The 19,346-nt window shown below is 43.1% G+C and overlaps 1 protein-coding gene across 3 annotated transcripts; it reads left to right on the top strand.

Moving 5' to 3' along the window:
* The first annotated feature begins 154 nt into the window (after positions 1 to 154).
* On the top strand, positions 155 to 19,134 carry LOC139343015 (TOM1-like protein 2). 3 transcript variants are annotated; one of them, XM_070980386.1, is made up of 16 exons: positions 155 to 237; positions 4,733 to 4,817; positions 6,312 to 6,390; positions 6,798 to 6,947; positions 7,470 to 7,604; positions 7,916 to 8,059; positions 8,332 to 8,448; positions 9,341 to 9,474; positions 10,054 to 10,096; positions 11,052 to 11,226; positions 11,638 to 11,752; positions 12,433 to 12,508; positions 13,451 to 13,525; positions 15,589 to 15,648; positions 16,217 to 16,253; positions 16,381 to 19,134. In XM_070980386.1, exons 1-16 carry the CDS (start codon positions 186 to 188, stop codon positions 16,524 to 16,526), a joined length of 1,623 nt encoding a protein of 540 aa, XP_070836487.1. In that variant the 5' UTR covers positions 155 to 185; the 3' UTR covers positions 16,527 to 19,134. The 3 variants fall into 3 exon arrangements, with proteins under 3 accessions (XP_070836487.1, XP_070836488.1, XP_070836489.1); XM_070980387.1 differs by lacking the exon at positions 13,451 to 13,525; XM_070980388.1 differs by lacking the exons at positions 13,451 to 13,525; positions 15,589 to 15,648.
* The last annotated feature ends 212 nt before the right edge of the window (positions 19,135 to 19,346 follow it).

Here is a 19,346-nt window from a genome sequence, read left to right as displayed (position 1 = left end):
TTAGATGTGTAAAAATATTTGTTGAACACTGCTTGAGAAGCTAAATGTGACCGACCGTGACTTCAACCATACGTGTTGAAGGTTATGTTTTTTTGACCAATAGCATTACTCTATAGGCGGGACTTGATAGTACCGCCTCTGGGCCTCAGCTTCTGTCATTCCCGAGCGGATTGTTTGTTGTCAAGATGGAGTTCTTACTCGGCAATCCGTACAGCACTCCCGTGGGCCAATGTATAGGTACGTTAGCATTGAAATTGTTCGTTAGAGGTGTGATGCTTCCTCCCCGTCACATAATTTGATCATGGGCAGACATTTGGTGTTTTCTACTAGGATTTACCTAAGGTTGCGCCAGTGCACATAGCCAGCTAGCGCACTCGCAGCAAACGTCATCTACTTGGAATGAGCTTTCAGCTAAGGTTAGCCAGCTAACCGACCTAACTTAGTCCGCTGTAACGTTAATCGCAAATGCATTTGCGTTAAGACACTCTCCATTTGTGTAGACGAAGCAGTGTAGCCTTAAGGAAATGAACTGAGAGGGAATGACATGGGCAGTGTAGTGACTTGGCTGAAAGTGTCTTGCAGAATCTTAGCCAAGTTTAACTTCAATATTTCCTTAGTTCCTGAACTCCGTGGTTTTATTTTTACTTGACCACGCTGTCCGGTCAGCCTAACTTACTTGATTTTAGTTTGAAATCGCAAGTCTCGGTGCTGTGGTGCGTATTCATCCTGCAGAGGAGAGACGTGGCCCACCACATCCCTTTGATGTGGTTGCATCTATATTTGCATGCTGTTTGCAAAACTGCTCAGAGATAAACAACCTCTGATCCAGAGCATTCTCACCAAGGCTTTGCTGTGCCTTCATCAGGGATTTGTCCTCTGTGAGGTCGACAGAAAAGACTTTTGTTTTGTCTTATAGTGTAAAAATGAAATGTAAAAATGATGATCCACCCAGCTGTCTTTGTGAGAGGCCACCATCATTGGTTATGTTCGATAATCTTCACTTTTGACTCGACTCTAACAGCCTTTAGCCTCCTTATTTGTAAACGGCTGTGAATTGATTTTGATTGCCAGTGTTGATGAAGTTGTGGATCTGGTCCTGTTCTATTAACATTCAGTTAAGCCCCTTTCAAACAGATGTGGAACAAACATTAATTTCTCACACCGCTGATTTGTATTTACCTTTTAGTAAAAGCAGCAGCTGTCACAGAAACATTTAGAGATGACATGTTTTCTACCAAGAGTAAAAACACAGCCAGCTGCTCTTTTGTAAATCTCAGACTTTCTTATTACTTTTTCATCTCTTCCCCAACATGTGTTTCACTCACCAGAGATAGAGAGTAGATAATGTGTGTTTTAATGAAGCTCATTAGTGCACTGGTTGCAAACAGTTTGGAGGGAGGACATCAGGGCCTTTGAACTGTCCTCTGGCCTGTTGTCCACCACCCAATGGTTAGCTGCTGTGTCATCCAAGACAGCCCCCAGGCACCAACTGTGAGTACGGTCTCAAACACTTTACTCCACAGAGGTCCTTCTAGGTCATGCATGGTGTGGGCTGGATGCAGCACATCTTGGATTTCCCCGTTTCACAGAGATGGCTGCAGTGTTGTACTGCCAGCTGTCTGTTGGGCTGTCGCAGTGGTATTGAACACCACAGCAGCAGGGCAAAGGATCATCTTACCTGAAACAATGAGCGAGAGGTGGAAGGAGGAGACAGGTCTGATGAGGGATGAAGAACTTTATAGAGCTTTTTCATTTCCCAAAGTGACTGAGGAGGTGGTGGAGGGGTTGGAGGTGGTGAATGATGTGTGCAGATGCGTGCCATGTGTGCTTTTCGTGTTGTTTTACATGAGGGGAAGCTCAAGCCATGGTTCTATGTTTTATTTCTCTTCATTTTACCTCATCAGCTTCATTGGTTTGTGTAAATATATGCTTATTCTGAATTTCAAACAAGTTGGGACAGGAGCAACAAAAACTGGGAAAGCGGTCTGAATGCTCCAAAAACACCTGTTTGGGACATTCCACAGGTGAACAGGTTCATTGGTAAAAGCTGAGAGTATCATGGGGCATCCTGGAAAGGCTCAGTCGTTCACAAGCGAGGATGGTGCGAGGTTCACCACTTTGTGAACACGTGATTGGATAAAGGATCTTACTACATGGACTCAGGAGCACTTGACTTGTAAAACCGATGTCACTAATCCCCATTTGCAAATGACTGTATTCTGTTTTTATTTACTTTTTACACAGCTTCCCAACTTTTCCAGAATTGGGGTTGTAGCAGAGAACGAAAGCAACACAGTCAGTCAGTCAGTGGTTCATTCACAGGTTTTGACTTGATTGAAGCAAAAGCAATTATAACGCACCAGTAATAAATGAATGGAGAAAATACATTGATGGGATCGTCCTCTGTTTAGTGAAGCAGAGCTTTGTCAGTAGGCCTATAGATCAGTTTGCCATGTCATCTTTTTACACATGACTAGTTTCCACTGACTATTGTCCTTCACAGAATAACTCACAAAAATTTTAATTCTAATTCTAATTCTTTTTTTTCTCCAGTTTTTGACCAGACAAAGTGCCACTGAATGCAGTTTGCAGCCATATTCAATATTTTGGCAACCTGTAACTCTTGCTGAGGTACATAGAGGAGGAAACAGTCAGCAAATACGATAAAGACAGAAGGTTATTGTAAAGAGTCTTAAAAGAACAAAACGTGCAGAGATTAGGACAGAGAGGGACAGAGATTTGTGGCTTTGTTGGCAGTGTGTGGCACGGCCTTCCACCGTTAAAGCCATGTGATCGACTGGCTTCACTGGTGTCGATTCCCAGGGCTGGGGGGATTGACACAACACCATGAATGAATGCACTCAGCGGGCATTTAACTTCATTAGCAAGGCACTGATTGTTCAGTGTCGTTCCGGCTCGTCTCACATGGAGAGATCAGATTTTTTTTCCTCTCTTTTCTCTCCTCCTCTGCCACTCGTGCTCTGCCTGGCGTTGACCTGACAATCCACTTGAGGAGATTACGTGGGATATCTCAGTGGCAGTCGCTGTTATTTCTTCCCGAACATATGCTTTACATACTCTACAGCCTAACACCAAGGCACAGCTCGGTGTTTTTAAATGGTGCTGAAATTCACTTTATGCCTCTGTTTTTTGTAGATAAGTGTGTTTGTAGGTGGGACTCTCTCCCCCAGAAAAATGCCCGTCTCTCTGTGCTTCCTCAGTGTGTGACAAGTTGATTAGAGAGGGGGAGGTAGAGCATGAATAAGTCATGGCTGTCAGGCTCGTCCGACGTTGAGCTTCCCAAAAGGAAGGCAACACGGCCCAGCGAGAGGCTCTTGGCCTGGGCATGACAGCCTGCTCAGGGCCTCTGGGCTTCAGGGAGGGAAGCTCCTCCTGTCCAAGCTCAAGAATCGTCTAATGAGAATCTATCGACTGTCAGTCACAGGAACTCGGTCACAGCTTACTTCGGTAGAAAACCTTTTTTCCCGTTTCACTGCAAATCTCTCCCCACATGGCCGCGATCCTCAAAGATATCAGCCTTCACGGACATGATGGATGGATTTGGGGGACGGGGAGAGGAGGGAGGAGGCAGAGCGAGGCACGCTGTGATGACTGCAATGCTGCTTCATCACTGTTGCCTCTCACAGTCTGGGTCACATTATTTCCTGGCTGTAGCCAAAATGCTATTAAATGGTAGAGTGGAGTGTGAAGAGGAAAGCGGGTGTCTGTGGCTGAGTACACAGCCGAATCACACCCAACAAGCAGCTTCACTGTCCTCTGATCTGTTAGCTTCCCTCTTTCCAGCTTGCTTCTTTTTAGTTCATTTGAGAGAGTTGGAGGCTTCGGAGCAACAGGTGGCGGACCATATTTTCCAGCACATTCTTGAGAGATTTTGAGATAGCAGTGTTGTGAAAACTAAATCAAATGAAGAATTGTAGTAGTCTGAACCAAGACTTGATCTGGGATTAGTTTCCAGTCAGGCTATTAATGGTTCTGCTTGGACAGACTGTCCACAGCTCAAACAAGAGAGCTATAAAGCAAAAAAACAAGTAAGAAGCAGAGTAGATTTTTTATTTCTAGGAAATATTCCCTGTTTTCTATCTTATTATTCATTGTATCAGTTTACTAAATTTTACAAGTTGACAAAAAGGATCATCGCAGATCAAAATACAACAAATGCGAGACATTGCTCCTGTATTTAGTCTTGTTTTTGTTGTGTATTTAACCGAGCGAATAAGGTTATGGCTTGAGATTTATTTTCCAATTGCACAAGAAGTTTGGCTGAATTAAAAGGGACGTTAGAGAGACACAGAGCTCTGAAGTCTTGTCACCACATGCTGACCTGCTTATGCAACAGTTTTACTTTCAATGTTATGTAAACCATGGGTTGCTTTAATTAGCGTGCATCAACTTTAGCACTGGCAACAACTGAGCCTGACTAAAATGCAGCATCATGATTAGTGGTGAGACAGCTGGCAGGGTGTAAACAGTGGATCGGGTGTCAAAACTAGAATTACTTCAGTGCCAGCCACCCTGAGGTTTGGGTTGTCGAGTAACCAAGCTTTATAAAGGACTCATGCTCAGATCAAACATCACTATCTGCAGGTCACATGTAGTCATAGACTGCATTACATTGGATGCTATAATAAAGAAAAGTCAAGTGGAAATAACATTATATAAGTCTAAATATTCATTTCTTTTCTGTTATTCCGACGTTTGTGTCTTCCTCCAGAGCGAGCCACAGATGGAGGCCTACAGAATGAGGACTGGACCCTCAACATGGAGATCTGCGATATCATAAACGAGACAGACGAGGGGTGAGCCACCACACCTTTTCGACGTTAATCATTGTTGGGTTACAACTTGCTTCAGCAGCGTTCTGTAGATTTAGTGAGGCAATGTGGCCTGAAAAGACTTGTGGTTCCTGAATTGGTCAGTCCCACAACTTTCATTGTTGTGTCACACACTGGCTGACTGAGTGACTCCAGCAAATAATACACTGACTACAGTGCTTCACCAGCACCACAGAAAGCCTTTTGTTTTCCTTAGGTGTCACTGACTGAATGAACGAATGTATTAATGAATGAAATCTTATGTCACTCTCCTACAATTGGCGACTTCAGATTAGATTTTTATGTGAGAACATAAAATGTGTCACAGAGCCAAAAATGAAATGATGATTCCTTTTTTTACTGCTCTGATCAGTGTTCAAAATAATTTCAACAAAAAGCTTTATCTGCCATCTCCAGTGCTCATAACTTTTTATCAGACCAGAGGGAAGATTATGCATTGCAGCACATGGTGGATGATGGAAAATTTGAATGCACAATGAAACGTGCAACTTTGCAACTTTCTTCCACAACACCACTGAATTCACTTGTGGTGATGCATCAGAGCGACAGCGTTTTTGGTTCACCTACAGTAAGGCATATTAAACTGACAGTTTTGCAGCCTAAATAAATGTAATTGTCAAGCGATCCCAGATAGGAAGAATATTGAACGTTGTCTTTTTCCATTTTTCCCTTGGCACTTTTCCCCGGTCTCTTTTTCACATTCTTCAAGCCTACGCACACTCATTGTCTTGGCATGCAACATGGGGCCTTCTCTGGCACACCCAAAGCACACACAGAGAGGGAGTTCAGCTTCACAGAACACAGAACTTCTTGTCTTCAGCAAGTTAGACAACGTCTGGTTAGCTCCAGACTCAGACTTGAGATTCAGGAGAATCTGTAACTGGAAACGACTTGTTTTGTAAACTTATGTAGTCTTAACACATGCCACTGTGTGCTTCCAAGTGTCTGATAAGTATTGAAACTAGATGCAGCACAATAGATGCACCGTCCAACACCAAAAAGGTGAACTGCAACTCAAGCAGAAACAGACACATGTACAGAGTGCTGTCTGGACGCTAGACATCACTTTCTGCTCTGTCTCCGTCCGTTTCTGTCTGTTTCAGCTCCCTCGCTCAGTAAATGTACCGTATCTCATGATGGAGCTCATGAAAGCTTATTACGCCTCATCTGCAGGGAAGAGATGGGCAGCGTGAGGCAGAAAGCCAACCTGAACTCTTCATGCATGGGCAGCTTTGATCTTGCCTTGGGAGAAACAGATCGTGACGCAGAAAGAAAAGAGAGAAACAGATGGTGTGACGGTTCCTCTCTGTCTTGGTCAGACAGTTTCACTGACAGACTGACTGGCATCTGTTATTGTGGCTCAGAAAAATCATTTATTCCAACAAAGTCAAAGATGCTACGCCTGCTCTCAGCTGGGGTGCTTTATCCAGCTGTATCTGCTCTGCCGTTTCCCTCCAGGCCAAAAGACGCCATGCGGGCGCTGAAGAAGAGACTCTGTGGCAACAAGAACTACAGAGAAGTGATGCTGGCGCTGACGGTGAGAGGTTCTTCCTTTTTTTTAATTGTAAAACAGACATTAAGTTGCAATTGTGCGAAGAGATTGTTTCCCGATGGCTTAATTCTCAGGAAGCCATATGTAAGTTGTTAGTTCAAGATTCCACCCTGCACAAAACTTTCCAGACTTTGTGTTCTTTCTTGGTCATTTGCCCCACTTTGTCTCTTCTCTCGGCCACTGTCACGACTCTTTTTCGCCCTGCTGTGTTTATACCCACCCACGTCTTCCACATCTCTGCTAGTTAAAAGCCTGTCTGTGTCATGAAAGCATCCAAACCTGCAAAGTCTTCTCTTTCTCAGCTGCCTGTCACCCACGAACTTTCCTGCTCTCCAGCTGCTTCATTTGCCGGCCTTCTGCCTCTGTTTAATACTCTCTCTCTCTCTCTGCAGGTATTGGAGACATGTGTGAAGAACTGCGGTCACAGGTTTCATGTTCAGGTGGCCAACAGAGATTTCATTGACGGTGTGTTGGTCAAAATCATCTCCCCCAAAACCAACCCTCCAACCATCGTACAAGACAAAGTGCTGTCGCTCATACAGGTTGGGGCTTCTTTCTGTCTTTACTGGCTAGGCCACACTTCCATTGCAAAATTACATGAAACGTGACATCATGAAATCATATCGTTAAATGGCAGTTATCCCGCTCAGTGTGATGGTAACAGTCAGCTTTGAAAATGGCATCACGCAGGTCAGTGGTGGTCTCTGGAAGGCCAGGTGGGTGCCATGTGCTCCACTTCCCAGGTGTTGCCCCACAGATGGCAGCCTCTGGTGTTATCTAGTTACCTGAGGTCACCTCCCTCGGCCACCAGGTGGTGTTCTCCATCTCTCTTTCCACTGTCCTCTAATTATTTATAGGGACTTGTTGAAGGAGACGCCAGGGTGATTCTTCTTTTAGACTGTCTCTGTCGTTTGCTCCACGTATTTACACTATCAGTGATTGTGTTCTTTGACCATTACTTTTTCTTTTTTTGCACACAGGGCAGGATAAAAAATGTCTTTGTACTGATCCTTTGATGCAGTTCTTCTTGTTAATTGTATGTGATAATGTGTGTGTTGTGTCAGGCCTGGGCTGATGCCTTCAGGAGTAGCCCTGATCTAACTGGTGTGGTTCACATTTATGAAGAGCTGAAGAGGAAAGGCATTGAGTTCCCAATGGCTGACCTGGATGCACTGTCTCCCATCCACACACCACAGAGGGTGAGGAGAAAGCAACACACATAGAGTACAAACACGTATTTACAACGATAAAAACAGAATGCAGTCATTTGCAAACTATATTTACCAACAAGGGTTTTACAAAGTGTTCCTGACTCCATGTAGTAATTTCCTTTCTACAATCATGTGTTCACAAAGTGGTGAACCTCTTTCCATCCTTGCTTGTGAACGACTGAGCCTTTCAAGCCTTTCATACACAATCATGATGCTATCACCTGTTACCAATAAACCTGTTTAGTGAAGTGAATCGTGGTTACACATTCACATGGCAATGGGATATTTCTCTCTTCCAGGGTACACCAGAGGTAGACCCAGCCATGATCAAGTACCTAGCCCCAGCCTCACCTGCTGCCAGGACTCATCAACCTTCCCCGGTCCCCACCTCTGCCACGCAGACCCCCCCGATGCCCAGCCCCATCACAGCAACCCCTGAACAGGTGAGGACATCACCAGGAACCTTTGACCAATGAAAATGTTACTTTTTGCTGCACTTGTTGCTCCTAAGGTGAAGTCATTTATTCAAACAGCCTGTTTCCCCTGAGTCTGTCAATAAAGCAGATTTATCCAGAGTTCAGCAATTAAGTGGTGAAGTACATAAATTAAAGCAGATTTCAAGATGTTAGTTGGATGTCATGACTCATCTCTTGCCTTCGAGAACATCTGCAGCCCTGGATGTTCTTACATGACCTTGGACCTTCTGTGCTTTCAGATCGCTCGGCTGCGCAGTGAGCTGGATGTGGTGAGAGGAAACACCAAAGTCATGTCAGAGATGCTGACAGAGATGGTCCCCGGCCAGGAAGATGCCTCTGACCTAGAGCTGCTTCAGGTTAGAGGCACATGATTACACTATTTTAACCAAGTGCATTCAACTTCACATAAATGTTTAATGTGGACTCTAAGTTGATGTGCCTTTAAAGATGCTTAACACATCAAGGGAAATTCAAATCAGAAGACTATTAGGAGCAAGAACTCTTTTAAATGAATGGGTCTTTCAAGAGATCATGCCAGTATCCTCTCTAAAACAAAATGCTGTGAATATAGGCTCATGCAAATCTTTTGCTATATCAATTCTTACACACTGTCTAATTAATAGACAAGCTTGCTAACATGGCACATCAGCAGTCAACTGTTGGATCTATGTGCAGCCACTAGGGGGAGTAGCATCCTTAGCTTTCAGAAGAACCGCTCAACTCACCCTCAGCGCATCAAGAGCCAGTTGGCTGTGGTGAAATTCCTGGAATTGGCAATTAACCAGTGGTATAGAAAGTCATGTAGAGCTTAATCTCCTCATGGCAAATCCGCTCAGGTATTTGTGTCAGCTGCAAGGATCTGGCTCGGAGCTGAGGGCCCTGTGCCAGTTGTAACGGTTATGTGGCACCTTCTCCGACTTTTCTTTTTCCAGCTGCAAGAGAAAAAGCATCCACGGAATCCGTACACAGCTGAGCAAATATTTCTGATTTGCTCAACACTGAATGCCTTGCAAAAAATATACATGCAGTACATTTATTGCATTGTTAATTTTCCCAGATTTAGACAATGTTCTCCTCTCATCCCAAATTATTATTATTATGTCATTAGTAGAAATACGGTCGCTTTTATGTTTTTGTGTCTGTCGTTCTCTAGTTCTCTCCTCTTTATACAGCTCCTCGTGTCTGTGTCTATCTCTTGATTTGTCAATTCATCTCTTGATCACTCTGTTGATGTGCCGACCTGTCAAGGAGCTGAACAGAACATGCAGAGCGATGCAGCAGAGAGTGGTCGAGCTGATTTCACGCGTCTCTAACGAGGAAGTGACTGAAGAGCTGCTACACGTCAATGACGACCTCAACAACATTTTCCTCCGATATGAGAGGTGCGATCAATCAAAGCATCAGTCAGGCTTTATTTGTGCGGCACAGCAAGAGCCGGAGCGACATTCTTGTTTTTGTTACATGCCGTGATTTTCATAGAAATCCACGTCAAGTTTTTTTTTTTTTATGTTTTTCTACCTCATCAGAACTTAAAAGCTTGAAAATCACTTTGATGTCAGTGCAGTTTCTGCCTGTCCACCAGCTGAACTTGGTGCTTTTGCTTGATGTTTTTGGTCCAGAATGTTTAATGGATAAATAATTGGTGCTTGTTAGAACTTTGTTGGTTGGATGAACTTGATCTCAGTCAATAGTTTTAGAGATGCGATTATTCCAAGCTTATTGATGAAAAATGGAGTTTTGGAGAGGACATGCTTAACACAGATTGAGCAAGGTTTGAGTTCAAACGTCACAAAGTTGCAGAGCTTATATGAAGAACTGCATAATTCATTCCCTTTTAAACATTCCGCAGCTTCATGCTGATGAAATGTCTCTTTCCTGAGCTTTCTGGAGATGAAACGTGGAAGCATTTGAACCTGACAAAGCTTGTGGTAAAACATTCAAAGGTTTTCTGCTGCTTGCAGGTACGAGAGGTACAGGTCAGGTAGAGCTGCGCAGAACAACGGGGTGAGTACAATCCGCAGAAACTCATCAAACGCCCCAAAAACGCCCCAGCATGTTTTCAGAAAAATTCTCATCTCTTAATTTTACATTTCAGTACATCCACATTCGCATCGCCTGTGGCAGCTTATCTAACATTAAATCTATGAGAGATGTTCCAAACATAAACCATTTTAGTATCTGAATTAATAATTAGTGTTTACTGTATATTATACTTGCATACACGATCCACTGCAGCATTATTATTTAATGCATGCGGATTGTATTTAGCTTTATTAAAACTGGAGGAGCAAAGCAGAATTAGTTCCAATCTGCTATTTAGAGAGTACATTTGCCAGTATCAATGATTCGCCAGAGGATTGGGGCATCGCTCACTACATCCCACACTGCTGCTTGTTTTTGCATTCTGTTGATCTTTCTGTGTGTTCTGTCTGTTTGTGTTGTGGCTAGCTGATGGAGGCAAGTATGACTCTAGTATCACGTTCAGTCCCAGCCAGCGTGCCGGGGTGAACAGTAATGAACTGTTAACACGTCTACTATATGGAGCTAATGCTTAGACCAATATGACGTGTCAGCATCAGTACCACTGTGTGAGATTAGATACTGTGTGTCCTTCCCTCCCCTCCTTCTTGCCCTCTGTCTCATACATTTGAAGTCTGTTTATTCAACCCTCACTACTGTTCCTGCGCATAGCCTCCAATCCACAGCTACTCACCCACATTGTGTTCAAATTGTGTAAACAGTCAATCCTGTAGACTTTCGGTAGCTACAAAGTATTCTCTGTCTCCCTCTGTATACAGAAGGCAAACACTCTGTAATCTAATTTCCTCAACAGCCTCATAAGCTTCCTCCCTCTCTGTTTGCTGCCTGAACTTGGTTACATTCGTTTTGAGCAAAACTTCAAAAGCAGTGCATGTTGACGTTGTTTCAGGCTTATTTACGTGCTTACATCTTTCTTCAGATGTTGAATGAGGCCACAGAAGACAACCTGATAGACCTGGGCCCAGGCTCCCCTGCCGTGGTCACGCCCAGGATCACCTCCAGCCCCCCACCCCACTCCACCACCGCCGGGGCCACTGCCTCCCCAAAGCAAAACCCCACCACGGCCTCGTTGTCCTCTGCACTAGCTGGGCTTGGTAAGAACAAAACACTGTCAAGTCTGTTACCCATTGTGGAGAAAAAGAGACTTCTTGCCTCCAAATCCCAACTATCATACACCCTCACCAGAGCTGGAACATCCCACCTCCCCTCTAGTCTCTGCAGACCTGGCATCGGAGAAGCAGCAGAGTATAAAAAAGGCTCATAATCTGGCTACTAATGGAAAATCAGCCCAGCAACATAACTCATGGAGACGCTCCTCCCTGCCACTGCTAGTCTCTGCCCTTCAGTATGCACAGGATTCTAATTACAGCTTAGATACATTGCTGCTCTTGTTGATCTCGATGTAGAGGCAGCGACGCAGCGCTAAATCTCTGTCGCATTTTTTTATTTGTTCCATATATCCTGTCACTTTTCTGCTCTCCTCTTCTCACTGCCTCCCTCTCCAGATGTGGGGTCAGACAGCGTGAGCGGTACCCTGTCCTCTCTATCAGGCCGCAACCAGGATGACTTTGACATGTTTGCCCAGACCAGAAGCTGCTCTCTGGCTGAGCAGCGTAAAAAGTAAGGCTGGATTTCTAAATTTTGCTTCTGGGGCAGCCCAGATCCTCTCATGTTATTATTCAGGGTGTCATTTATTTTAATTAAATAGCTATTCATAACCACCTTTAATGTTTAAAATAAAGTCCACCCATGGGCACTTTTACAGTTTTGTTCTGTGATGTTCACTGCGTACAGTTTTTTTTTCTTGATTAAGTTTTATACTTTACTTTTTGATGTGCCCACTGTCCCTTAACCTGCCCTTACTACATCCCCTTATGCCAGTTATTTCCTCATGCATTTTCCTGGAATGACTTTTGAATACCTCCAGGCTATGGATGTTAATCTGATATTTTCTCCACCAAGAACTTGTTGCCTTCAGCCGTATGTTAGAACATTTAGATGGAGACAATAAAAGTGATAAAGTAAGGGCAAGTTTCCCAGTAGAGGAAAACGTGTAAAAGGAACTTTTCTCTTCCTTGCTGCTTTACATTGTTGTCTATTTGGGCTTTTTTTTGGAGGCTTTTGCCTCCTTCTCCACTTCTATGGATTTGTTCCTGTTCTTCATGAATGTTTGCTAAAGGACGTGTGTGCAAAAAGACTTTCAGGGTGTATTTTTCCATCATTTGTCATTTTATTTTGGTTAACGTTTCATTCTGCTGCTTCAGTGCTGTTAACTGTATTGTTAATGTCCTTGTGCACAGTGTGAAATACGAGGACCCTCAGGCTCTGGGCGGCCTGGCCTCGGCTTTGGATGTGAGACAACAGAACACAGGAGGGGTGAGTACACTGATGCATGTAGTTTAATGCAGCTTTCACCCATATATGGAGTGTGGGTGTGCTGTGTTCACATGGCCAGCAAGCCTTCCTGTACCAGTCTGTCCTCAGCCCTCTGTCACTCCCTGCATGTGATGGTCTGTTAGACTATGTTCTACAGTGGCATTTGTTTTATGTGCAGTGGTGCTCGAAATTTGTGTATTAACTATTGCTATTACCGAATAGCTAAAAAAAATATCTTGCGACGCAGAAACTGTACAAGTGTCAAGCGCGCCTATAAATAAGTCCTCAAACTGGTACCGTTTGTGCCGTTTTTTTGCATTTGTTCTGGGTTAGCTCCTTAGTTCTAGCACTTCTGGATTCAGATTCATTCTCCAAACCAGATCTATCAGAACATTCTTAATTCAGTTTCAGTTTATTAAAATAAAACACGACACAGTCAGGCTCATGCAGAAAGTCAAACACAACACCCAGTTTCAAGGTTTTCGTAGTCATTCTCCCTGTCTGAGCACACATTGTGACATATTTGCACAGTTATCACCATGTACACAGATGATTCTGAAACACGAACTGCTGCACTCGCGCGCACACACACACACACACACACACACACACACACACACACACACACACACACACACACACACAGTGGTGATTGCACATACCATCTCCCTTTTTTTAGTTCAGTGCCTCGGACAGTACTTTCACTCGAGGGAGTCTTTTTTTTCCCCCTTTTGTTTTCTTCACTTTCATCTTTATGGAATGAACGTTTCACCGTTTTCTTTCGTTTTCTCCTCTTTTTTCCTCCTTTAAATGGCGATCGTCTCTTACATATTTGACTTCTCCTCTGTCTCTCTCTCTCTCTCTCTGCACTGAGTGCTATGCTGTGGTGGGGCCTGCTACCTTTCTTCTCTTGTGTAAGGTGTTGTTCTGTTGTTGATTCAGCTGAGGGTAAAAGGGGATGATAACCCGGCAGATCAGGAGCTGCCCATAGACAGCTGGCTTATTACCCAAGGAATGGTGAGGACTCCATCCTCAGTGTGTCCTCCCACCCCTCCCTCATGTCCCCCATCACCCCTGCTCTCAACCTCCTGCGGCATCATCCATAATCCTCATGAGCTGCTCTTCATTTTTCAGCCTCACCTCACAGCTCTGTCCCTGAATGCTTGAACAAGCCCAGTACCAACAAAGTTTCCCCCCACTAAGAACATCCACCTCCATGTCATGAGGTTGCAGAGGTTGTACTGAGTGTCGGGCAATATGACGATACCTTAAGACTTTAGGTGCTAATTTTGCTCTGCTCTTTCTGCTGATGTCTCTTTAATCTGTTTTACTGGTTGTATTAGGCAGTGTTGCAAATCAAAACACTTCATGGCAATTTACAGGATTTTTGTATGATCAGATGTCTTGATTTGTTCAGAAATAACAAAAAACATTCTTTAACAGTAATGATAATAATAAAAAATAAATCTTTAGGTCTTTTATTGACACAAGTTAACACAAAACCTTATGTATTGCTGCAGTGATATAAGATTACTTGGGTTTTACCCATATTGTCCACCTCTACTGCACTCTGTTGAAATGGGCAAGCATTACTGATGCTTCCCAGTTTAATGCCTCCCCTTTATGGAGGGGATACTTCCATCAACTCGATCCATCTCTTAACAGTCGCACGCTGAAACAGCAGATACTTCTACCACACAGCAATGTCAGCAATGATGAACATGGTTCAAGTGCTGATAACATATCATCCGTGCATTGAAGAATAAGGAAATGGATGGTGGTTTGCTGTGTAGTGGAGAGTATTCATCACCTGGCCTCTAACTGTCTTTGGATCTTAGGTGATACACTAGATGTAACAACCTCACATGTCTCACACTAACCAGCAGTAGATCAACTAACAGACGAATCAGTAGTTGTAACAGTGTGATGATTAAGTTGATGTTCTGACTGTGAATATTTGAATATAAATGACTGCATGTATATCAACTGTGAGTCATGATAGGAACAGCGCGCTTTTCTACATTGCCCCCCTCCTTCACACAGCTGCATGTGTTTTTTTTTTTTTCCTGTGAATGACATCCACTGCCTTGACCTTTATTTTGAAAGGCTCCTTCACTGCGTTAACTGTGATCTCATGAGGAAACCCCACCCGTGCCGTCTGTCGTATTCAACAGGGCCACAGGAAAAAGACTTTTGATGTCTCTTTTCATCTTTGACATCAGGTCGACATCAAATGTGGACTTTGACTTTATCGTTTAGGCAGTGAAAGGATGTGAAAGAACTTTTCTGCTTTTGTAAAAGCATGCCAGTATCTATTCCAGTTTCCCTTAATTGTTACTCCTCATGGATGGAAATACAGTTTCTTGAGCCACAGTAGAAAGTTTCCTTTTTCAGCCACATGTAAAGCAACACACCTTCCTAGCTCTCCTGATTCACTGTGATCGGTTGGTGCCCACGCAAACATGAACACCATCGCACACCGTCCACCCTGACATGGCTTCCATCATCACAGTCACTGCACACCATGCAGCATTCGTGTGCGCGTGTGTGTGTGTGTGTGCGCGCGAGCGTGCTCTCCATCTCTGTATATACCGTGGGATCGCCCTGCCTCTCGACGGCCCCTGTGCTTTCAGCTTCTCCCATCCGATCAATCTCTTAATCACATTCAAGTGATTTGCTAATTAACTAATGATGTGGAATAATTAACGCTGCTGTGTGACATTAGTCGGCAGCTGTTAAGCCATGTCAGCACTACAGAACTAATGAGAACAATACCCAACCTGGGAAATCCTGTTCTCTTAGAAGACAGCTGAGTCGCGCAGTACAAAAGAGTCAGAGCACAGACTTGAGAGGGGTTGAGTGTGTCTTTTGAGCAAATATTTTACTTTTGTTCTCTTTTTTTGTTTGTTTGTTTGTTGTTCATCTTCCTCTCCGAACCTTTGGTGATTCCTATTCCTGTTATTTTTGCGTGTTTGTGTTTGTGCGTGTTATAATTTTTGTTCTTGTTGTCCGGGTTTGGTGTCTTTCTGTTGTGTGGCTTTGGTGCTACCCCTTGGTCTGTCCATGGCTTTGCTCCATAGATCCCCGTATCGCAGTCCTCTGTCATGGATGACATAGAGGAGTGGCTCTGTGCTGACGTGGTGAGACTTCTTTACCTTGATTTATATCTTCCTCTCTTCGTTCTGTCTCTTTCTCTCCTCCTCTTGGTTTTGTTTTTGCCTTTTCTTTGGTAGCGCACATTTCATCTTGCCATCTCACATATAACTGCATACATTTGACTTTAGTCTCCTTTCTCGTCACGTTTTTTTTCATTCACTCTAATCTAATGTGTTTCCACCAATGGCTGACATATAACAGTTTCCTGTGAGGTCTGTCTTACAAACGCTAAAACAGAAAACCAAGTCAGAACAGCTGATGTGAGCATCCTTAACATACTGTATGCATGCAGAGGTTGTGGAGTCTGGCTCTAGAGGGTCCCTTGTTTTCTTCACCTGGGGAAGTGTGGAAGGATGCATGATTGACGGGTCCTTCATGAGGACTTTGTGTGGATTTCCCTCAGTTTGCGTGAACTTCACTGGCGTTTGACTTGTATGATGCTTTTTACACTGTTCAGGTTTGTTTTTGTCTTTTGAAACAAAGACAACTCCATTAATGATTCTTTGTGCCAAAATGTGCATGTTATCTCATGACTTTTTGTCTTCTTAATAGAAAGGGGATGCCGCAGAGGAAGGGGTGACCAGTGAAGGTATAGACCTATCAGAATTTATGTGTGTTGCACTTTTGTTCCTTTTCACCCTTGAGCTGATTCAAAATGTAACACAGACGAATCCTCACTCTCCCATGTCTGTGACAAATCAATTTGCTTCCTTCAGAATTTGATAAGTTCCTGGAGGAGCGAGCGAAGGCAGCAGACTCTCTGCCGTCTCCCTCTGGAGCTAACCCCGCTCACCCCACCCGCACCCCCGGTGGCTCCCACAAGAAGGCTGAACGGACGGAGGACGCCCTCTTTGCCTTGTAGACTGATCTCAGAGGACCTCGATCTCTTCTTTAGGGCATCTAAAGGTCCTCGCCCTAAATGATTCCTCCCAAACAGTCCTTCCAGTCCCATTTCATCGCTGACTGGCAGTGGTGTGGCAAGTGATTTCCACCTCCTCGTCATTCTCTTGCCACCATGTTGCTCAAACATGCAGAGGTCCAACATGTTTACTGCGCACAACTGTGTTGCATTTTACTCTATATGGATGTATTAATCTGTTCATGTGGGATGTATTACTCGCAGCGCTGCATCTCATTCTTAACACGCCACCAAAGGAAGACAAGTTGTCTGATGTGGTTTAAAAATGTGGCATATTACTGCGAAGAGTAACGGAAAACGTTCACTGCGGGTCAATGATTGAGTCAGTATGGAAACATACAATTAGGATTATATTGTATTACATTCAGCTAATTGCTAATTTATGCATTTAGTGTTTTTGTCCTGTACTGCATACTAGCGCTGTGGTTATGGTCAATCCATGCAGATTTTTTTTCCCCACAAATACTCCAGTTAGAGAGCCATGCTTTTAATACCGAGATATGTGTGGAATGGCAACACGTTTTATTACCCAATTTACCTGCAGCAGTGTGGAGAAAAGACTTTTGTTCACAGGCTAATTTTGCTACCTAGGAATATAATAGCTAAATCTTACCTAATCTTGATGAGTGTATGCCAGCATTCCGCCAACCAAAGGGAATAAAAAACAAAAAGAAATTGAAAAAGCACATTAGGCTCGTTATGGATTTCAAACGGCTAAGGGGAAGGATTGTGCTCATGGAATATATCCCATCAGTCTTTTCAATCACTGAAAAGCTGCAACAAACTAGCTGAGAAAAATGTGCTTTTGAACAATTGCAAACACTTTCAGCCATTCCAAAGAATATTGAGGCTTTAATTACCAACTAGCACTGAATTTTAGCTGCCAAACAATAATCATGTTCATGTGTTCTAAACGTTAAAGGGTCATGAACATTTTCCTTCCCCTGCTATATCAATATTTGTGCACTTTGAAACAAAAACAGTTCTGTATTTTGTCCTTTGTGTTTACAAGATCGTTACTATTTTTCTAAGGGATGGGAAGTGGTCTTTAGATGGACATCATTTTGCACATAAGTTTTCTAACTGTGTATCAGCAGCGCGTGTTCACATAGAAGTGGATTAATGGACTGTTAAATTTAGGATTGTAAAAACTGTTATTAAAAGTTACGTAAAGATGCAAAACAAAACATGGCATTTAAGTTATCAGCATGACTTATCGCTGTCACCATAACCAACTGAAAGACAAAACGTATAGCTTACAGAAATGCACTGTTGTAAAACATGTATTCATGTAGTAGGTAAATCTTCACTTACTCTATACTATGTAATCTATATACCTCATAATACAGGGATTTTAGTTTCTGTATCTGGTTAAAAAAATGTATTGGCTCATACTTGTATCCAGAAGAAAGAGAAGTTTATGTGTTATTTTATCCCCGATTGTATTTTTATAGTTCATGTAAAAAAGAAGAAAACATGTTTGTACCCTTCATCATTGATCTTTTTGTGGTTGAGGCTGAAGCATGCAGCAAACAAACCCAATTGTGCTTTCTTTGATTTGCGCAGTCAAAGACGTACTTTCATACTCGCCGTATTTTCATTCTCATGTGATTCATCTGCTCTTGTTGGAGCTGCTGCCAAGCATCTGTGTGATTGACTGATTTCAGCAAAGTAGCTCCAACTGGAGTTTATCTTTGGTATGGTGAAGATTGCACTTTGAGGCAAAAAGCAATTCTGTCTTCATTCCAGCTCTTTTGCCAAGGCTCTGCTTTGTTTTAACGTTGCTCTGCACTTGAAAGATTTTTTTTTTTCTCCTTCAGTCCATTTAAGACCAAAAGCCTTGTCAATCAAGGCAGTCCATTTGAATCTCCTCCCAAGCTGTAAAAGCCTAATCATGCTTCAGATTTGCTCATTGAATTATCTGTTGTCAGTGCAGGCCTTCCGCCAGAGGGAAATATTTCTTTTACTTGTTAACATAAATGCAGTGATGGCATTGAAAAATGATTTGTGTCTACATAATCATTATGATTAAATACTTAGAAAATTAATGATTAATGAGCTTTAACTTTTTTTTTTTTTAAATGCCGTATGGTATATAGGTTTAGTATGATTGCCAGGTAACTGAGATAATAGCATTAAATTTACAATCAGCCGTTGTGTTCACTTTAAAAACTTACCCTGCAGGCTGAACAGAGAGGATTACTAAAAATGTAACAAGAGATCCTTTAAAAGGGAACTTGAGTATTTTTCTGTTTGTGTTACATATCTCTGGGTCTGTAACAGAGTGTATTGTGTGACTTGCTTTTATGAGGCTTAAGTCTCCGAGTGCAACATGTATTCCTCGAAATTCTGGTTATCTCAAAGTGGTAAATGAATGTCTTTTCACATTGATGAAGCAGAACTGATGTTTTGTGGACATGGAAGAGAGGCTTGTTTTCTGTTGGAGTCCCATGTCTGTGCCATCTGCTGCCATTACTAACGGTCAGATTTTTGTTTGACCGAATGCACGTATGTAACTGCCCAATAAAACACTAGCAATGTGTGACCTCTACCTCACAACTGTTTGTGGTTATTTTACGATTCAGGGTGGCGTGACAGTCTCTTGCTTCTTCTTCATGCACAACGCTGATGCAACCAGCCCTCAATCTTGCGCTGTGCCGGTCATTCGTGTCACATGAGCCCCTCGCCCCCTCCTGTATGCTGGTCATGGACGCTTCATCCATTCCAGTAGCTTAGCACACGTAGAATGTAAACAAATCTTGG

The sequence above is a fragment of the Chaetodon trifascialis genome, chromosome 15 (assembly GCF_039877785.1).
Source record: "Chaetodon trifascialis isolate fChaTrf1 chromosome 15, fChaTrf1.hap1, whole genome shotgun sequence".
Taxonomy (NCBI): Eukaryota; Metazoa; Chordata; class Actinopteri; order Chaetodontiformes; family Chaetodontidae; genus Chaetodon; species Chaetodon trifascialis.
Note: the sequence above shows the minus strand (reverse complement) of the source record. Positions and strands in the feature narration are given on the sequence as shown.

Bases quoted from the DNA above. Each gene is read 5' to 3' on its own strand.
- LOC139343015 (XM_070980386.1), top strand. From the start codon at position 186: ATGGAGTTCTTACTCGGCAATCCGTACAGCACTCCCGTGGGCCAATGT. The intron at 11,753-12,432 runs GTAAGGCTGGAT...CCTTGTGCACAG, and splicing joins CTGGCTGAGCAGCGTAAAAA to TGTGAAATACGAGGACCCTC. The intron at 16,254-16,380 runs GTATAGACCTAT...TGCTTCCTTCAG, and splicing joins GGAAGGGGTGACCAGTGAAG to AATTTGATAAGTTCCTGGAG.